This window comes from Lepus europaeus, chromosome 4, assembly GCF_033115175.1.
Source record: "Lepus europaeus isolate LE1 chromosome 4, mLepTim1.pri, whole genome shotgun sequence".
In the NCBI taxonomy this organism is placed as follows: Eukaryota; Metazoa; Chordata; class Mammalia; order Lagomorpha; family Leporidae; genus Lepus; species Lepus europaeus.
In genome coordinates, this window is record NC_084830.1 from 1 (window position 1) to 20564 (window position 20564).

The window sequence follows — 20564 nt, forward strand, 5'->3', positions numbered from 1 at the left end:
TGGCTTCCACAGCTGCGTGTGTGAAGCTCTGCTTCACATACAGACCAGGGCATCCTCCCGAGAGCACACTGTCTCCTTTCTACCCACCATTCCTGACAGCAAAGCGGTTGTCTGTGACTTCAACGAACAGCATTCTGAGCAAGAAGGCAGGCACTAAATAAAGGGGTCATTCTGACACTTGACATCTGCACTGTGCCCAAGCGGGGAAGCCACCTCCTGTGAACACTGCGGGGTCTCTTCACAGGATATTACCTCGCCTAGCAAACAACGGGGCGAGGCCCTGTGTTCTCCAAGTTGATGTTTGCTTTCCCAGGAGCCAGGCAAGGAAACCCACAGAAAATGAGCAGTAAGGCTGAAAACCCGGAGGCAGGATAACGTTTGGTTATTTCAGGAGTAAACAAGCAACCAGAGGCTGGAACAAAGGCGCGAGGTTATGTCAGAGCCATCGTGACGCTCCTGCCGTAAGGTCTTGTGTGTCAGCTTTCATACTGTAGTCTGGGTTTAATGAAGCCATTCAGTCCAGAGAACCATGAGCCGACACGCCCACAGAGCGGCGACGGCTGCAGCCGACATCAGGCCAACACAGCAGTCGTGGTTGAGACCTGGGGCCGGAACCAGGAGCAGCAGTGCAGATGAGACACAGATCTGACAACTGTTCTGAAGACACAGCTGACACTCCACTCAAGTACTGGACGCGTGTTGAGAAAGGGAGACGAGTTTGCCACTAAGCAGCCAGGTGGGCAGAAGCACCACTGACCAGAAAGCAGAAGACAGAAGCAGACGTGGGGCCTGGCGCAGTGTTCTGAACACTGCGTGGGTCCCAGCCTGTGCTGCTGGGACCCACAGTGGCCCTGGGGATAACCCTGCTCACGAGGGCAACAAGGACAAGGGACCACACGTCGGGTGAGGTCCTGGACCCAACTGTGCCAGGCCCTCAGCTCATGTACTTCCTCAAACAGAGACGTTCAGCATCTTTCAATCATCCACTTCCATCAAAAGTGGAGACTGAGGCAATGAGACAAAATGGTATAAAGCAATGAAATATTTAATGGGCTTATTTTCAAAACTGAACCCCAGCATACAATCAGGTAGCTTCACCACTAATCCTTATTACCAGGAGCACTTAACCAAACCTGAAAGACCAATCAAGCACACTATTCTTTCCACGACACTCATTTCTGTTTCCTGGAGATTTTCCTCTCTCACTCTCTTATGCCAGGAGGGGCACGTCATCCAAAAACATACAAATGGGGGCTTGCGCTTGTCTGACACTCACAGCAGCCCAACAGCCCTGCCGTAGACGAAGCTGACCTCTGCCAACAGAGACCTCCTGGAAAGTCTCTGCACTCAAGACAACATCCCGGGGTTGTTCTTTGATGGGGGAGAGGCTAAAAGAAATTGAACCTAAACTCTTCATCAGGAGTATCCACAGTGGCCTTGGCTCCTCCCACTGGACGCAGCCTGCAGACCTTTCGGCTCTTCTTTCTGGTGGCCTCACTCACAGGCAGGACCTGGGCAGACCGAGCAGCTGGGGGGGGGGGGGGGGGCAGAGGGCGGCAGTCAGGACTGAGTAACAGCAAAGAGCACCTGTGCAGTTACGACTGCTCATGCAACCCTAACCCTCAGCAGAATCAACTAATCCATTTCTCAAGAATCCTAAGGCAGTTCCTATCATGACTCACAGAATCACAGAGAGAACTGGAACTTGCCAAGGGTGTTAACGACCTAAGTGGTAGCTTCAGGACTGGAGCAAGGTGGATGGCTGGTTCCAGGACTTACTAACTGCTGCATGGAAGGTGAGGCAGGGCCAGCTGTGAGCCAGGCTCCCTCCCCTCTGAACCTCTGCCCCTGCCGCCCCCTGCCGCCCAGGCCCAGTTCTGCTTTGCTGAGGGGTCCAGACTTCCACCCCACCCAGGCTTCCCTGAGCTCAACTCTATCCCCACCGGCGTCGCGACTCTGGGCTTCTTCCTCGCACTCCCTAAGCCCTTCCTCTCCACTGAACCGGACATCCCAAACGCAAAGCTCCTCACCAGCCCTAAGAGACCGCAGGGCCTCCAGACGCTCGGCATCCATCTGAGCCCTGTAGTCTCCAAACAGGGCACGCATCAGCTGCCGCTTCCGGGGCAGGGGCGTCCTGTCGCTGCGCAGGGTTCGTATGGCCCCGACAGCCTGCTCTCCTGCGCGGACGAGAGAAGGCCAGTGCCCCGCTCTGTACCCACCTCCTCTCACCCCAGCGCCGCCACCGCCACACCCGCACTCACTCTGCTTCAGGGTGGGTTTCCGCGTCTGGAGGCCCAGCTCCAACTGCTCCACGCACCAGGCCAGTTCTCGGGCCAGCTGCTCCGCCTGAGACGGGTGGAGAGAGGGGCTGAGAGCCGGCACCGGGACCTGCCGCCCCAGGCCCTTCCTTGCCTCCGCAAGGCTGATTTCTAGACGCCCCCGGGGTCCCCCTTGCCTGCGCCTCGGCACTTGGCGGGGCTTCCTCCGGAGCCGGCTTCTCCGAAGCCGTCTGGCCTCCGTTCGCCGCAGGAGCCCTGTCCCGGATTTTCTTCTTCTTGGACTTCCTGGAGGCGGCACTGCCCTCACAGACTGCGGGGTTCGCTTTGCGGGCGGCGGCACCGCACGTGGGTCGCCCTGCACGGAGACAGAGGAAGGACTGGGGCACCGGAACCGCGCCAGGGGGCCGGGTCTGCGCGGCGCGCAGGCGGTACCTGAGCCTGAGGCCGCAGAGCGCTCGCCAGCAGGACGTCCTGGGCCCTGCGGAGAAGAGGGCAGCATCAGGGACCCCGGAGGCCGCCCGCAGCCCAGGGCCGCGCCGCCCGCGCGCCTCCGCGACGCTCCCCGCCGTGCTCCGCCTTCGCCGCCGGAACCTGTGCAGGGCGCAGCGTCCGAGCCAAATTCGCCCCTCCAGAAACGCGGCGGCGACGCGGAGTTCCGGGTGCGCGGGGCGGCGCGGGGCGGGGCGGCGGCCGGGGCGGGGCGGCGGCCGGGGCGGGGCGGGGCGGGGCTACGGGCGGCGCGGGGCGGGGCGGCGAGCGGGGCGGGGCTACGGGCGGGGCGGGGCGGCGAGCGGGGCGGGGCTACGGGCGGCGCGGGGCGGGGCGGCGAGCGGGGCGGGGCTACGGGCGGCGCGGGGCGGGGCGGCGGGGCGGGGCGGCGAGCGGGGCGGGGCTACGGGCGGCGCGGGGCGGGGCGGCGCGGGGCGGGGCGGCGGGGCGGGGCGGCGGGCAGGACCGGGCGGTGCCGATGCGGCCGCGTAGACTAAGCGATCTTCTGCTGCCTTCCCAGGCGCATTAGCAAGAAGCTGGATTAGAAGTAGAGCAGCCGGGCCGGCGCTATGGCATAGCGGGTAAAGCTGCCCCCTGCAGTGCCGGCATCCCATATGGGCGCTAGTCCAAGTAAGATAACAGCTAACAATAACAAACCCAATAACGGATCCAAGATATGGTTGTAAGATAACAGTGAGGCGCTGCTCCACTTCCAATCCAGCTCTCTGCTATGGCCTGGCCAGAAGATGGCCCAAGTCCTTGGGCCCCCTGCACCCTGTGGGAGACCCAAAGGAAGTGAGGAAGTGAACCAGCAGATGGAAGACCTCTTTCTGTGTGTGCGTGTGTGTGTGTGTGACTCTTTTAAATAAATAAAAATTTAAAAGAAAAAAAGAAGTAGAGCAGCCAGGACTTAAACCAGGACAATGATATGGATATTTACTAACATATTAATATACATTTTTCAAAAACCTCATTGTCATAACAGAAGATTGGACTTAAGTCTTGGGTCAATGTAATTTTGGCATTCACATTCAACTTGTAGAAAACTCGGGGCCGGTGCTGTGGCACAGCGGGTTAACGCCCTGGTCTGAAGCACCAGCATCCCATATGTACGCCAGTTTGAGACCTGGCTGCTCCACTTCCGATCCAGCTCTCTGCTATGGCCTGGGAAAACAGTAGAAGATGGCCCAAGTCCTTGGGACCCTGCACCCACGTGGGAGATCTGGAAGAAGTTCCTGGCTCTTGGATTCGGGTCAGCACAGCTCCAGCCATTGCAGTCAATTGGGGAGTGAACCAGTAGATGGAAGACCTCTCTCTCTCTCTCTCCCTCTCCCTCTCCCTCTCCCTCTCCCTCTCCCTCTCCCTCTCCCTCTCCCTCTCTGCTTCTCCTCTCTCTCTGTGTAACTCTGACTTTCAAATAAATAAATAAATCTTTTTAAAAAAGAAAACTCTATAAACAATATTTTAAAATTATAAACTTCTTAAAACTTTTTATGACTTGCTCACACCTTCTGAAACTTACACCCATAGTTACATAGTCTTGAATTGTCATGTATAGACAACCTATTAGAATACATGCTAACAAACACAAAGTCTCCCCTACAGCATTTAAGATGTTAAAAGTACACATAATAGGCCAGTGCCGCGGCTCAATAGGTTAATCCTCCGCCTGCGGCGCCGGCACCCCGGGGTTCTAGTCCAGGTCAGGGCGCCGGATTCTGTCCCGATTGCTCCTCTTCCAGTCCAGCTCTCTGCTGTGGCCCAGGAGTGCAGTGAAGGATGGCCCAAGTCCTTGGGCCCTGCACCCGCATGGGAGACCAAGAGGAAGCACCTGGCTCCTGGCTTTGGATCGGCACAGAGCCAGCCATAACAGCCACTTGGGGGGTGAACCAATGGAAAAAGGAAGACCTTTCTCTCTGTTTCTCTCTCTCACTGTCTAACTCTGCCTGTCAAAAATAAATAAATAAATAAAAATTTAAAAAAGAGCAAAATCTACACATCAAGTCTCCCATCAACCTGAGTCGATTCCTATTATCTTCCCAATTAACTGGTTTTCTTGTCTGTTTGTTTTATCCAAATAGTCGTTCAGAAAAAACCCTTTCACTTGTGTTGACTTTTACCAGGACCTCATCAGTTTGAATCCACATACAAATCTCACATGCCTAAACTAGCTTTTGTTTGTACTCCTAAAGTTTATCTCCTGTCTTCATTATCTGATGGTAAAAAAATATTTTTTGAGCCGGCGCCACGGCTCACTAGGCTAATCCTCCGCCTTGCGGCACCAGCACACCGGGTTCTAGTCCCGGTCGGGGCGCCGGATTCTATCCCGGTTGCCCCTCTTCCAGGCCAGCTCTCTGCTGTGGTCAGGGAGTGCAGTGGAGGATGGCCCACGTGCTTGGGCCCTGCACCCCATGGGAGACCAGGAGAAGCACCTGGTTCCTGCCATCGGATCAGCGCGGTGCGCAGGCCGCAGTGCGCCAACCGCGGTGGCCATTGGAGGGTGAACCAACGGCAAAAAGGAAGACCTTTCTCTCTGTCTCTCTCTCTCACTGTCCACTCTGCCTGTCAAAGAAATAAATAAATAAATAAATAAAATAAAATATTTTTTGAAGTTGAAATTACCATATTCTTCATGATAGAAAAACATTTTTGAAGAAGCCCAAACAAAAAAACCCCAACCTGGCTCCACACACTTGAAAGTGCAAGATCACAATCACTTTTCTTAAAGTTGAAATGAATGATAAAGATGAAAGAAAAGCAAACAGTCAAACAAAATACATAACTGCACCTTAAGAACTAGCACCATGAACACCTATCTAAACTGAATCGCATCTGTTAGATAGGAAGTCAGGTATGAGCTTATGTGTGTGTGACAAAAGCCCTTAGAGACATTTGGGTCCAGCATCTGCATCTCAAAGTCATCTCGATAATGTTTCAGGGGCAGCCCAGTATCTTCCACCCAATAACCATCCTTCCTCTAACCGGGGCGACCCATCTGGTAACTTCAGGGGGGAAACTCAGGAGTTTTTCTATTTACATCCAGGAAGTCCTTTGTTCCAAGAGGAGCAGAAGTGGGGAGGCAAGACCTATCCCCTTAAAAGCCCCCGACCTCAACCAGACTGTACGCTCAGCCCTCTGCCTCTGTGCTGAGCCGCCCGCCTGGCCTGCCCAGGTGTACTCCCCACTCAACCATGGAACCCCGCTCTCCCCCAGTCTGAGCGACTGGACACTCTCTCTCAGGTCCTGTCTGGAGAGGTGCCCATCTGTTCTTACAATGTCCCTTCCCTAATAAACCTTGCTATTTTACCTCCCTCTACTCTCTGTCTCACGCCTGAATTCTTCCTTGCGCGAAGACAAGAACCCTGCCCTTTCTCCGGTAACAATTTTGGCAACCACGAAGGGATTTTAAGAAGACATTGAAGGTCCGCATTCCTCCCCTCAAGCGGGACCGGTTCTGTGGAAGTGACTGTCGAGTGTCCAGCACCCCACCGCTCTCCGAGAACACGGAGTCCCCCTGGCCACGGCTTAGCTACGGCCAAAACTCCAGAGGGATTGTAAGAAATGGGAAGGTGATTAGGAGGAGTAGTTGGCCAGAGATTTCTGGGGGGAGATGAGGGCAGTAACACACATCATGTCCTCTGTCACTTTCCCACTTCCTCCTGGTCTCCCTCCCCCTCTCTTTGTTCTTCTCGTATCCATTCCTATAGCGAAGGGAGAGGGAAACTCCACAAGGGAAAAGTCTTGATCCAATAACCCTTCCAACCTATAAATGTTTTTCTTTGCAGCTTACGGTAGCTCTGGTGCGTCTTAAAGTTTTTGTGCGCTGTTACTGTTGCTAAGCTTTGAATACCTGAGGACTGAATCTGGAAAGGAGCTAAAGATAACTATCTGTTTTTAATTGACTGATTTCAGTAGCCCTGATTGGATCTGGCTTTGGTTGAAATATTCGAGTTGAATGGATTAAGATCTCACCTTGGTGGCCGTTTTTTTGTTTTGTTTTGTTTTGTTTTTTGTTTTTTATTTATTTTTTTTTTAATTTTTGACGTTTTAATTAGACTAGGCAATGCGAACTTCTGTTACAAAGGATTTGCGTTAGGAGGTTCCCTGCACTCTTGGTGAAGCAGAGCGCCTGCCCAACCCCACGGCCAGTCCTGCTAGGCCCCAGCGTGCAGTCTTCCCTGTAAAGGGCCTTTTTCTGCACACTATTCTAGTCAACGTGGCCTGCTGCACCCACATACATGGGGGGAGGGGCTGCTTTTTTTTCCTCTCCATTTCCAATTCAATACCCCTCCTCACTAGGAGGGGGGAGGGGAAATGCCTCTGGCTACTACTGGCCTTACCTAAGGGAGCTAGAACCTTAATCCATTAACCTTTTCCAACCTGATGTGTCTTTCTCTTTGCAGTTAATGAAAACCTAAGCAATGGGCTCATACGCTGATGATCAGCTCTTTTCTGTGCTGCTGTAGCTAACTTATCTGATGAGAGTTTGCACGTGTCTTGAAGGTTTTGTGTTTTTCTATTGCCAGTACTGAGTCTTGATTGGGAAAACCGCAACGCGAAGTTGTTTACATTATTTGCCTGTTTTTAATGTTTGAGTAATTACCTTAACTCTGGTTAAAATGCTCAGGTTAAACGTACTAATTTTGTTACCAGAGAAATTGCAGGGTTCTTGTCTTCGCGCAAGAAAGAATTCAGGCGTGAGACAGAGAGTAGTGGGAGGTAAAAGTAGCAAAGTTTATTAGGGTAGGGACATCCGTAAAAACGGATGGGCACCTCTCCAGACAGGACCTGAGAGAGAGTGCCCAGTTGCTCAGACTGAGGGAGAGCGGGGCTGCATGGGTGAGTGGAGAGTACACCTGGCCAGGCCAGGCGGGCGGCTCAGCAAAGATGCAGAGAGCTGAGTGCGCAGTCCAGTTGAGGCTGGGGGGTTTTAAGGAGATGGGTCTTGCTTCCCCACCTCTGCTCCTCTTGGAACAAAGGGCTTTTTGGATGTAGATAGAAAAACCTCTCTTGAAGGTCTGACACAAAGGACTTTATGGATGCAAATGTTATCAAACCAGAGGAAGGGAGCAGGGTGTTTGAGATGCAGATACTGGGCTGCACCTGGGAGATTGTGGAAGATTGTCAGGCAGAAGGGGGCAGGGCAGGATGGGAGGGCCAGGCTGCCCCTGAAACATTATCGGGATGACTTTGAGATGCAGATGCATATGCTGGACATACATGTCTTCTCTTTAGGCCTGTTACACACACATAAGCTCATAACTGACTACCTACCTAACAATTTTTGGCTAAACAGTTTGACTCTCTGACAGTTTAAGCCCTAAACTGAGTCTTCCAACTTTGAGGCTTCCAGTGGGATCCCTGGAACTCTCAAAGGATGAGACTCTAAATTTGATAAAGTTGAAGGACCCAAAGCTGGCGGGGTCCTGGGTAGCACCCTGGGGACCCAGAAATTCAGACTCCGGACACCGGCGATGCAAGCACAAGAGGCGGTTTATTTACATTTTGCGCAAAACAGACCCCTCCCTCCTGAGAGAGAGAGGTGCCGGACGAGGGTTACAGGCAGTTTTTGAAGGCAAAAACCACAAAATTATCTTAAGCAAGTGAATACAAAGGGGAAGGGGGTTTTTGTTTATCTTAGCACACAGCAGTTTCACTTATCTTAGTACACAGTAGTTTCACTTATCTTAGTACATTGCACAAGGGGGGTTTCCAAACTGCTATTCCCTGTTATCTGCTAAGTTGCAGTTTCCCAGAAACTGACCTTTCTTGAAACTTCCTTGTTTTTCAGCAGGTTAGGCTGGTAAATTTTCACAAGTCCTTCAAAGTAACAGCTTTTTAAGTCAATTCAAATTATGTAAAATGCATTAAAATGTTGTAAATGATGTCAGACCTATGTTGTATTCATGTTCTTGCTTTCCAGCTAGAGTGGTCTTATAAAAATGAGAGTAAATTCTATGTATACAAGCCTTTATGTTGTTAATTAAAGTAAACCAATACAGATTGGTTCAGAAAATTGGGTGAATGCAAATGTCCTTCAGTTTTCTTGGATCACTTGCTCAGTTTTACAAGTCTTTGATATGCTTTAAACTTGTTTCTTTTTTAGAGAACTGGATTTTTTTTTAAAGATTTATTTATTTATTTGAAAGTCAGAGTTACACAGAGAGAGGAGAGGCAGAGACAGAGAGAGAAAGAGGTCTTCTACTGCTTTCCCAGGCCATAGCAGAGAGCTGGATCAGAAGAGGAGCAGCAAGGTCTTGAACCGGCGCCCATATGGGATGCCAGCTCTTCAGGCCAGGGCGTTAACCCACTGGGTCACAGCGCTGGCCCCTAAACTTGTTTCTTTTAAAGATGAAGATCTTTTCAGAGTTGTAAACATGCACTAGTGTCCGTGTTTGCTGTCCAGGAGGTGTTGTCCTTATTAGTTACTTAAGAGCATGGAAATGTAATTTTGACTTTTAATTCAGATAATGGTGTGGTATTCATTAATAACTCAGTGTCTTAAGTAATCTAGGCATCAGTGCTAAGTAAAACATGGAAAATGTATTATGTGTATTTTTTAACGTATTTGACAGAGTTAGACAGTGAGAGGGAGACAGAGAGAAAGGTCTTCCTTCCATTGGTTCACCCCCCAAATGGCTGCTACAGCCTGTGCTGCGCCAATCCGAAGCCAGGAGCCAGGTGCTTCCTCCTGGTCTCCCACGCGGATGCAGGCGCCCAAGCACGTGGGCCATCCTCCACTGTCTTCCCAGGCCACAGCAGAGAGTTAGACTGGAAGAGGAGCAGCCGGGACTAGACCCCGGCACCCATATGGGATGCCGGTGCCGCAGGTGGAGGATTAGCCAAGTGAGCCACAGCACCAGCCCTTATGTGTACTTTTAATACCTTAAATGCTGTAGGGGAAACTATCTGAGTTTATTAGCATGCATTCTCATAGGTTGTCCATACATAACAATTCAAGACTATGTAAAAGTAACTATGGGTGTAAGTTTCAGAAGGTGTGAGCAAGTCACAAAAAGTTTTTAAAAGTTTATTATTCTAAAATATTTTAAATATTTTTAAATATTTTAAAATTTTTAAATATTTTAAGTATTTTTAAATATTTTAAAGTTTTCTATAAGTCAAGTCTTAATGCCAAAATCACACGGACCTAAAGCTGAAGTCTGATCTTCTGTTACAACAATGGGGTTTTTTTAAAAATGCGTATTAATATGTTAGTAAATATCTGGAAATGGTCTAAATCGTAAATCTTAAAATCTGCTTTTGTAAAAACTGTAACGTCTCTTTTAACAGTGTCTGCTTAATTGGTTATGCAGCCATTTCTAGAGTTAGGTCCTGTAAGCTTTTTTTGACTCTGTTAAATAGTTCTGAGTTATGTGATGATTTCGTGTGCTAACTCCTATGTTCAAGGTTTTTATTTCTGGTTTATTCGACAACAAGAGACCTAGAAGTCATGTTCTGCCAAAATAATCTATTGTGTACTCGACTGTCTCTGTTAAGTTCAGATTGATGAAAAGCATTAAGTCTTAAAAAGTTATGTTAAATATCATTATAATTAAACCTGGTCTAAAAGTGTTAAAATCGCCCTGACTAAATGGATGGCTATCATTTCAGGATGTTAAGGAATTCTATTTTGACCAGATACTCTAAGTTCTCTTGGCACCTTTAGCAGACTTTCTGAAAATCCAAGTTCTAAATTCTCTGGACTTTTGACATCTCCAGAGGGCCCCTGGAGATGTCAAAAGAAATATCTCTCATCTTGCAGAGATAATAACCAATCAGGCTGTTTAGATTAAAAGTGGTGCCAAGACGTGAAATGATGCTAAACTTCAGCTATAAACGTGTTTCTTTCTAGCTGCTGCAGCCTCTGGCTCAGAAGCCAGATTCTTTGAAGAGGGACTGACAGAGTCTCCGTCCAGCTACCGCTGAACAACCAGGCACTGCTAGTTCAAATGTGGATCAAAGGGAGGTCTAGCCAAAAGGGAGAAAGTGTTCCAGAAGAGACTTAGAGACGACGGGAGATGGTTATGTGGCAGATGCTAGAGCACTGGGTTCCAGGAGCCCAAGAAAGCTCTAGTGTCCACAGGCTACACGGTGAAAACCTGGAAGTCCAAAACCTAAACTTATGGGTTACACGGTAAGACTAGTTAAACCCGGAAACCCAGGCCCATAACCCACTGGCTACACGGTAAATAATCCGGAAGCCAAAGGATGGCAGAGACGTCTGCCACAACTTCTCCTCTAAGTCAGGCTACGCAGTAACACTGGTTAAACACCAGTTAAATCTGAAAGCCCAGGAAGTCAGGCTAGAGATCCGACTCGCTGCTTCACTTCTCTCTTTTCTCTTCCAGAAGGGAAGTTACTACAGTTCTGCAGGAGACATTTGGGCCCAGCATCTGCATCTCAAAGTCATCCCGATTATGTTTCTGGGGTAGCCCAGTATCTGCATCCTGCCCTGCCCCCTCCTACCCACAACCTGCCAGGTGGGGGTCCCCGCCCCTTCTGCCCCTTCCAGGTGCAGCCCAGTATCTGCACTTCAATATCCTGCCCATCCTTCCTCCAACCAGGGCAGTGCCAGCCAGGTTTCTCCCATCTGATAACTTCAGGGGAAAACTCAGATAGGAGTTTTTCTATTTACATCCAGGAAGTCCTTTGTTCCAAGAGGAGCAGAAGTGGGGAGGCAAGACCTATCCCCTTAAAAACCCCCGGCCTCAACCAGACTGTACGCTCAGCCCTCTGCCTCTGTGCTGAGCCGCCCGCCTGGCCTGTCCAGGTGTACTCCCCACTCAACCATGGAACCCCGCTCTCCCCCAGTCTGAGTGACTGGACATTCTCTCCCAGGTCCTGTCTGGAGAGGTGCCCCTCCGTCCTTACAGATGTCCCTTCCCTAATAAACCTTGCTATTTTACTTCCCACTACTCTCTGTCTCACGCCTGAATTCTTCCTTGCGCGAAGACAAGAACCCTGCCATTTCACCGGTAACAGAAGTGGAGCAGCTGGGAATAGAACTGGCACCCATATGGGATGCCAGCACTTCAGGCAGCAGCTTAGCCCATTATGCCACAATGCCAGCTCCAGAAAGAGCATATTTCTACAGTAAAGAAAATATTGGGGCTGGCACTGTGGCACAGGAGATTAATCCTCTACCTGCGGCGCTGGCATCCATTATGGGCGCCTGTTTGAGTCTTGGCCGCTCCTCTTCTGATCCAGCTCCCTGCTATGGCCTGGGAAAGCAGTAGAAGATGACCCAAGTCCTTGGGCCTCTGCACTTGTGTGGCAGACCTGGAGGAAGTTCTGGGCTCCTGGCTTCGGATTGGCCCAGCTCCAGCCGTCACCTCTGGGGAATGAAACAGCGGACGGAAGACCTTTCTGTCTGTTTCTCCCTCTCACTGTCTGTAACTCTACCTGTCAAACAAATAAAATAAAAATTAAAAATATATATATTAACCCATTTATTCAGCTAATAGGGGCCATTAACAGCAAGACAAGGTCAAAGACAGAAAATGGAGAAGGAAGGACACAAAGAGCTCAGCCTAGAGCTCACATCAGGTTTAGAACTTGAAACCCTGCTCCAGAGAAAGAAGCAAGACCTTGTTCCTCTCAGGTCCAGGGCAGCACGGCCCTGAAGTCTGAGACTGTGCTGGTCCTGACCTCTGGTGTGGGTGCCTCATCTTTATTCCCAGTATCTAGCACCCTGCCCTGCCCTGCCACACTGATCCTGCCTTGTATAGACACCAACCTCACCACACCTGAGTTCCTGGTTCCCCACGGCCCGGCTATTATAGGCATTTGAGGAGTGACCTAGCAGATGGGAGCCCCCACCCCTCTCTCTCTCTCTCTCTCTGTGTGTGTATGTGTGTGCCCAATGTGTGTCTGTCTCTCAAAATAAATTAAATAAAATAAATTTTAAAATTATGTCAAATTACAAGCAAGAAAAAGTGTTTTTCTGCCTTGAAAGTGCAGAAAAACAGAATCAAAGAACAAGTTCTTAAAAGCAATTAGAGAAGGCCGGCGCCGCCTAATCCTCCACCTGCAGCGCCGGCACACCAGGTTCTAGTCCCGGTTGGGGTGCCGGTTTCTGTCCCGGTTGCCCCTCTTCCAGGCCAGCTCTCTGCTGTGGCCCGGGAGTGCAGTGGAGGATGGCCCAAGTGCTTGGGCGCCTGCACCTGCATGAGAGACCAGGAGAAGCACCTGGTTCCTGCCATCGGATCAGCGCAGTGCGCCAGCCGCAGCGCGACGGCTGCGGTGGCCATTGGAGGGTAAACCGATGGCAAAAGGAAGACCTTTCTCTCTGTCTCTCTCTCTTACTGTCCACTCTGCCTGTGAAAAAAAAAAAAAAAGCAATTAGAGAAGAAAGTCAATAAAATTGTCATCAGAAATTGTAGAAGCCAGAAGATTCTGGGAAAATAACAACCTACGATTCTGTGCAGGCTAACCTATCATCAAAAGAGAAAGAAGGACAGTTTTAGATAAGCTGACAGAACCTGCTACTTGTAGACACTTACTGAATGAGCCCGGGGAGAATATACGACCAGAAGTTCTGTTTGCAAGCAGCAGCCATCACCAAAGCGGGCACTGAGGCAGAGGGCTACAGTGCTGCTTGGGACACCTGTGTGGAGCACCTGAGCCACTGCCTCTGGCCTCCAGCAAATGTGCATCCTGAGAGCCACCAGGCAGTGGCTCAAGGACTTGGGTTCCTGCCACCCAGATGGGAGACCTGGGTGGCGTCCCTGGCTCCTGGCTTTGGCATGGCCCAGCCCCAGTTGTTATAGATGTTTTGGGGAGTAAACCAGAGGATGGAAGATCTTTCTCCTCTCTTTGTCACTCTGCCTTTCAGATAAATAATTTTTTTTAGGATTGAAAATTTCCTTCAATAATTTTATTCTTTATAAAACACATAAATAAAAACAATTCAACTGTTTAAAGTATTTTCACATACAAGAAGGTATTGCTATCATCACTCTACAGATAAATAATTTTTAAAAAGTGTAAATTGTTTTTTAAAAATGGAAGGAAATTGTGTACCTTATTTATAAATTAGCGGTGGTGGGGTGTTAAGTGGTTAATATAATCAGGAAGAGGTATGACTAGGAGATTGCAAATACTTTTATTTCTTTTTAAAAATTTATTTATGTATTAAAAGGCAGAGAGTAAGAGTAAGCAAGATTTTCTGTTCTTCCATCAGCTGGTTCACTCCCCTATATGGCCACAACAGCCAAGGCTAGGCTAGGCTGAAGCCAGGAGCCAGGAGCTCCATCTGGACCTCTCAGGTGGGTAACAGGGGCCCAAAAACTTGGGCCATCATCCACTGTCTTCCCAGGCACCTCAGTAGGAAAGTGGTTCAGAAGTGGAGCAGCCAGGACTCAAACCAGCACTCTAACATAGGATGCCAGCCTCCCTATTGGTGCTAACCCTTTGTGTCACAATGCAAGCCCCATAACTTTGTTAAAAAAAAAAAAAGCAATAGATTTGATGGGTTAAAGCTGAGCAGAGAATGACCAGCAGCCGAACACAAATCTGTAACTCTCTGTAATGTAAGTGCACACACTTGGGCTCCAGAATGAGACTGCTAGGGTTCGAGTCCAAGTTATGCCCCCTCCAATCACTCCAACAGCAATTTCCAGCTGCTGGCCGTGGGAAGAGAATTAGAGGCAACCCCAGGGGAAAGTCGTTCCCCCAGCTTTTTCTGATCCCTGCCTCCTTGCCTGAAATACCCTCTGAGTTTTTTACCACCAATCCCTGGCATCCACCATTCTATTTGCTGCTTCAGGGAGTTTGATTTTTTTTAGATTCCACATATAAGTGAGATCGCATGGTATTTATCTTTCGGTGCCTGCCTTATTTCACTTAACTTCATGCCCTCCAGGTTTGTCCATGAGGCCACAGTGGTAGGATTTCCTTCTTCCTGCAGCTGAACAGTATTCCATTGTGTGGCTGTCCCTCCATAACTGCTGGAATTGCTTCTGGCTCCCCAGTGTTCTGGAAAAACCCAGGTGGGAGAACAAGCCACCAAAGATGGGAGAGGCAAAAAGACTAAAGAAAGAGGATAAATTCAAGATTACCTAAAGTGTAGCTTATTGGGGGGATTTACGGATGTAAGAGTGGTCTCTGGCACCGGTGAGACAGTGGCGTCCTACCCCCTTATGGTAGTAAGAGGTTATATATTAAGCCAAAGGAGACCCACGCTAACCTAAGTGCTCCTGAATTTTCTCAAAAAACAGTAACATTCCAGGAGTTAGATAAAAGGCATTAAAGTGTTCAGGCCAGCAAGGCAAGCCCAGCCGACCATCTTAGTGTGGATTAATCAGTTACATCCAAAGTGACTCCAGTGATGTAAAGGTGGATGCCTTCACTCAGGATACCAGCATCCACCAGAGCTTGCATAAAATGACATAGTGTTTGCTCATAACCTCCACTCATCCTCCAGTACATGTTGTCATCTTTAGATTATTGATGATACTCAATACAATATAAATGCAGGGGCTGGTGCAGTGGCATAGTGGGTAAAGCTGCCGCCTGTGGTGCAGACATCCCCCATGGGCACCAGTTTGAGTTCTGGCTGCTCCACCACGTATCTGGCTGTCTGCTGTGGCCCTAGTCCTTGGGCCCTTGCACCCATGTGGGAGACCCAGAAGAAGCTCCTGGCTTCGGATCGGCTCAGCTCCAGCTGTTGTGGCGATTTAGGGAGTGAACCAGAGGATGGAAGACTCTCTGCCTTTCAAGGAAATAAATAAATCTTTTTAAAAATACATAAATGCAGTCTAAATAGTTGGTATAGTGCATTGTTTAGAGAATGGTAACAAGAAAACAAATCTGTGCAAGTTCAGTACAATTTTTCTCAAATATTTTGGATCCAAGGACAGAGAACCAATGAATACAATGGGTCAATTGTATTCCAATATATTTATATTCCCTGATATTTTCTTTTGTTGCTCCAGTGGAGGGTTTTTAAAATGTTGTTGTTACATTACCTGGCTGGTTATTGATGCTGCAAAGAAATGCTATAATCTTTTTCTATGTTTTTAAGATAATTTTATGTCTTGTTCAATAACAACAACAACAAAAGTACTTAAGGTTCTGTATTTTTCTCTGAGTGCAGTGTACACCGGGTTCCACAGATTTGGAAATGAAGTACTTACTTTTCACTGTTTTATAAATAGTCTACAATTTCTTTTTTTTTTTTTTTTTTATTTGACAGGCAGAGTTAGACAGTGAGAGAGACAGAAAGGTCTTCCTTCCGTTGGTTCACCCTCCAAATGGCCAGGAGCCAGGTGCTTCCTCCAGGTCTGCCATGTGGGTGCAGGGGCCCAAGCACTTGGGCCATCCTCTACTGCCTTCCCGGGCCACAGCAGAGCTGGACTGGAAGAGGAGCAACCAGGACTAGAACCCAGCACCCATATGGGATGCCGGCGCCACAGGTGGAGGATTAACCAAGTGAGCCATGGCGCCGACCTCTAAATAGTCTACAATTTCCCAGCTAAAATCTGGAAGGGCAGAAAAGCAAAATAAAGAGGAGACACACCACGAACTCACAGCCAGGACAGTTTTATTCAGACACAAATCTGAGAGGGGTGCACTCCCAGGAACGCAGCAGAAAGACACCTGCAAACACACAGCAAAGCCACACCTTCTACAGGCCAGGGCCTCTGATAGCATAAGGCAGGTGGGAGGGTGTGGGCAAAGGGTTCCCAACAGAGTACAGCCGGCCGAGGAAAAACGCAGGGGGTTGGGACCTGCTGGCAGTCACGTGGGCAAGGGATGGAACTAGAGCTAAGACTTTTGTGCTTGCTTTATCAATATCAGCTTTTATTGAAAATAATCTAGACAGTTCATAATTGATCATAATGATAGGATTGTCAAAGGGATCACATAAACAGGACTAGTGTCTGCTAATAATAACTGATAGAATTGTTACCGGTGAATGGCAGGGTTCTTGTCTTCGCGCAAGAAAGAATTCAGGCGTGAGACAGAGTAGTGGAAAGTAAAGTAACAATGTTTATTAGGGAAAAGGACATCCGTAAGGACGGAGGGGCACCTCTCCAGACAGGACCTGAGAGAGAGAGTGCCCAGTTGCTCGGACTGGGAGGGGGGAAGCGAGGTTCCATGGTTAAGTGGAGAGATTACACCTGGGCAGGCCAGGCGGGCGGCTCAGCAGAGAGGCAGAGGGCTGAGTGTGCTGTCTGGTTGAGAGCAGGCGTTTTTAAGGAGATGGGTCTGTCTTCACACATCTCCTGAAACAAAGGATTTTATGGCTGTAAATATTAAGAAGCTCCTATCTGAGTTTTCCCCTGAAGGTATCAGACAGGAGGAAGCCTAGCTGGCTCCATCCTGGGTTCAGAGGAAGGGTGAGCAGGACCCCCTAGAGAATGGGGATCCGGAGCTGGGTGTTTGAGATGCAGATACTGGGCTGCACCTGGGAGATTGTGGAAGATTGTCAGGCAGAAGGGGCGGGGACCCCCACCTGGCAGGTTATCGGGTAGAAGGGGCAGGGCAGGATGGGAACACTGGGCTGCCCCTGAAACATTATCGGGATGACTTTGAGATGCAGATGCATATGCTGGAACATAGATGTCTTCTCTTTTAGGCCTTTGTCACACACACATAAGCTCATATCTGACTTCCTACCTAACAGAATTAAAAAAGAGAGAATGATCCAACGTGGGAAGCAAGATACACAGCAGACTCATAGAATGGCAGATGCCCTAAACAGCACTCTGGCCTCAGAATCAGCCCTTAACGCATTCAGATCTGGCTAAAAAGCCCATGAGAGTTTCTTGGGCATGGAAAGCCAAGACGCTGTGGCAAAAAAAAAAAAAAAAAAAAAAATCTAAATGAAAGATCTCTGTGAGTGAGATCCTAGCGGAAAGAAGGGGCCATTAAAGAAGGAGGTACCATTCTCTGAAGAGAAAACTTCCACTGTGATTATGGCCTTGTCTAAATAAAGTCGGAGTTTGTGAACTCAAGTGGCTTCCATAGCCTTGGCAGCTCATGACAAGAGCCTCGGGTGATTACTGACATCATAAATAAGACTGTCAATTGTTAAATCAACAACAGGAGTCACTGTGCACCTGCTCCCCATGTAGGAGCTCTGTCCTTAATGTGTTGTACTACACGAATTAATGGTAAAACTAGTGCTCAAACATTACTTTATACTTTGTGTATCTGTGTGGGTGCCAACTGTTGAAATCTTTACTTAGTATACACCAAGGTGATCTTCTGTATATAAAGATAATTGAAAATGAATCTTGATGAAGAATGGGATGCGAGAGGGAGTGGGAGGTGGGATGGTTGTGGGTGGCAGGGAGGTTATGGGGGGAAAAGCCACTATAATCCAAATGTTGTACTTTGGAAATTTATATTTATTAAAGTTGGAAAAAAATCAAAAAGAAAAGAATCTAGATAGCGTTTCTTAAACTCCAATAGCTAGTGTTTTTTGTGAGCTTTTCATTACGAATTCCCAATGGTGACAGTTTAATCTGCCTGCAAAATTAAAGTGTTAAAATATTCCATTTACTTCCAAATGCGTAATTAATTTTGCAAATATAATCTACTGAAGGAGCTTGAGTTTTTCTATTTACCTGTCCTATTGTTAGGTAGGAAGTCAGAACTTAGCCTGTGTGTGTGTGTGAGAAGGGCCTGAGGACCAGCACCTACTGGGGAAGCCCCAGAAGCCCAGCACCCCCACTTCACAGTCCTGCCCAGACCCTGATGACCTCCCAGGTGCTCCCAGCCCTCCCCCCAAGGACAGCTCCCAGGAGAATGCTCTCTACAGGACCAAAGGGGCTACCTGACCTGCTACCATGGGGCACTGAAACCATCTCAGACGCCCAAGGGGAGCCCCCCTACTCTGCCCAGGCCAGCAAATCTGGGAATGAATTTGCTAATTTTCACCCAAGGAACCCCATTCTTTGTCCTGGAGGAAAGGGGGAGGTGGGTAAACAGACTCCCTTAGAAACCCAGGGAGTCCAAGCAGACTCACACTCAGCCCTGGGCTCCCTGCTGAGCCCCCGCCTGGCCTGCCCGGGTGTGTGCTCTCCATCAACCACGTGACCTCGCTCTCCCAGTCCCAGTGACTGGGCGCCCTCTGTCCCTTCCGTTCTGACGGATGCCCTGTCCCCAGTAAAGCCTTATCACCCCGCTCTCTGTGTCTCGCCTGAAATATTTCTTGAATGAGGACAAGAACCCCGCGGCCTCCACGGCCTTCCCTCCGGTGACTCTATCATTTTTGACTGACTCACTTCTACCTTGTGTGTTCTCACGTCTTTATCAAGCGGCAATCTCCCAATTCTGCGAATCGCTAAGAGCTCACTTGACCTTCCGTGGCTCCGGGAACTGAGTGCCAGAACCACCGAGTCGCCCAGTCCTCCCGCCACCTAGAGCGCCTGCGCCGCTCCGACGGGGCGGGGCCACGGCCGGAAGTGGGCGGGACGTGCGGGGGTCAGTCGCCCCGCAGATCCGCTTTCTGGCTGCGCGACCCCGGGTGCAGGTGAGGGTCCACGCTTCGGACTGCGCCTCTGGGTGTCCCTGATGCCCGCGGCGCGGGGGCCGGTGGGGTCCTCGGGCTCCACGGAGCGGGCGGCCAGATGCCGACCCCAGGCGGAGGCGGGGCTGCTGTGCTAGGAGTTGTGCGAGCGCCGGGCGGGCGGGGCCGCGGGGCCGGGCCTCGGCGGGGAGCCGGTTCTGCGGAGGGGCCTCCGGGGAGGCGTCTCGGGGGGCGGCCCTCCTGAGGGGTGTGCCGTGGTGGGCCCAGTCGGGACTTGCGGCCCGGAGGCTGGCGGCGTCCCTGCCTGGCAGGGCCGTCACGCGAGCTCGCGAGGCGGTGGGGGCAGGTGCGCGGGGCGGTCAGGCTGCAGGAAGCGGCTGCAGGACTCGGTGTGACGCCAGTGTGACGCCAGATGCGCAGAGCTCGGGGAGGGGTGAGGGTGTCGCTCCCAGTCGGTGCCCTGCCCGGGGCCCAACAGTGGTGGCTTCCCGGCAGGATGGCGCAGGAGCTCTGGAGGCCAGGAACACGGCCGCCTCCTCCCCCGCGGGAGTGGAAGCCAGGGGGCTGGCCGCGGCCCTGCCTGTGGGTTTCTGTCGTGGGGGCGGATGGCCAGGGCTGCAGCTGTCGGTCTCCGCCGCCTCGGGCTGATCCGTTAGCCGGGAGAGTCGGCTCTCCTCAGCAGTTGGCAGAACCCATTTCCGGGGTTATCGCCAGCCCTAGCGGCCCTTGAGAGGTTCCTGGAGCTCCTAGCTTGTGCCTGTGCACTGGGGGCCAGGGTCTTCCTCTCAGCTGCTTCTCGGCCCGGCAGGGCTCCTGTGATCACACCAGGCACCAGGGTAATCCATGACCATAATCTTCATGTCTTCTGCGAAGTCGCTCTTGCGTAGCTGGCGTATCCACAGGTTTCTAGGCTGTAGTGGTGGGATGTTCCGTCTTCCGTAGATTAAGTCTGTTCTTGTGAGCAGGATCCCTCATAAAGTAAGGTGAGAAAAACATTGCGTAAAGCAGCATCGATTGGTTCAGTTTGTAACAAAAAGGCAAACATACATGTGTGCACATACTGTGACAGCCTAGACTAAATCTGTAGGGTTTGTCAGGCGGCCAAGGCCACCATCCCCAGGGACCAGCCCTTTAAGCACTATCCTTACTTCATTCCCCTCTCCCAAGAGCTTGGTCTCTACTCTGTGCCTGTCACTCAGAACAGGTAGGGTCCTCGTGGTCTCGCCCTGCAGCCCCTTTCTTCTCCGGGAAACCCGCGGGTGATGCTCACCATCACCTTGGCTCTCGGCTTCTTCTCACGCTTCCGAGCAACC

General features: G+C 50.3%; 2 protein-coding genes across 2 annotated transcripts in view; one reads left to right on the forward strand and one right to left on the reverse strand.

The window, feature by feature from the left end:
• Positions 1-1029: 1029 nt before the first annotated feature.
• Positions 1030-2957, reverse strand: C4H8orf33 (chromosome 4 C8orf33 homolog; the record flags this gene model as incomplete). Its single annotated transcript, XM_062189393.1, has 6 exons — positions 1030-1528; positions 2031-2177; positions 2262-2346; positions 2456-2634; positions 2712-2757; positions 2871-2957. Coding segments are annotated over 6 exons (684 nt in total), but the record flags the coding sequence as incomplete, so codon positions are not given.
• Positions 2958-14623: 11666 nt separating this feature from the next.
• ZNF16 (zinc finger protein 16) overlaps positions 14624-20564 on the forward strand; it is a 31912-nt gene continuing 25971 nt past the window's right edge. Inside the window, exons 1-2 of the mRNA XM_062189395.1 lie at positions 14624-14656; positions 19146-19254. Coding sequence (XP_062045379.1) covers positions 14624-14656; positions 19146-19254 — 142 coding nt within the window. The remainder of the gene's footprint in view (positions 14657-19145; positions 19255-20564) is intronic.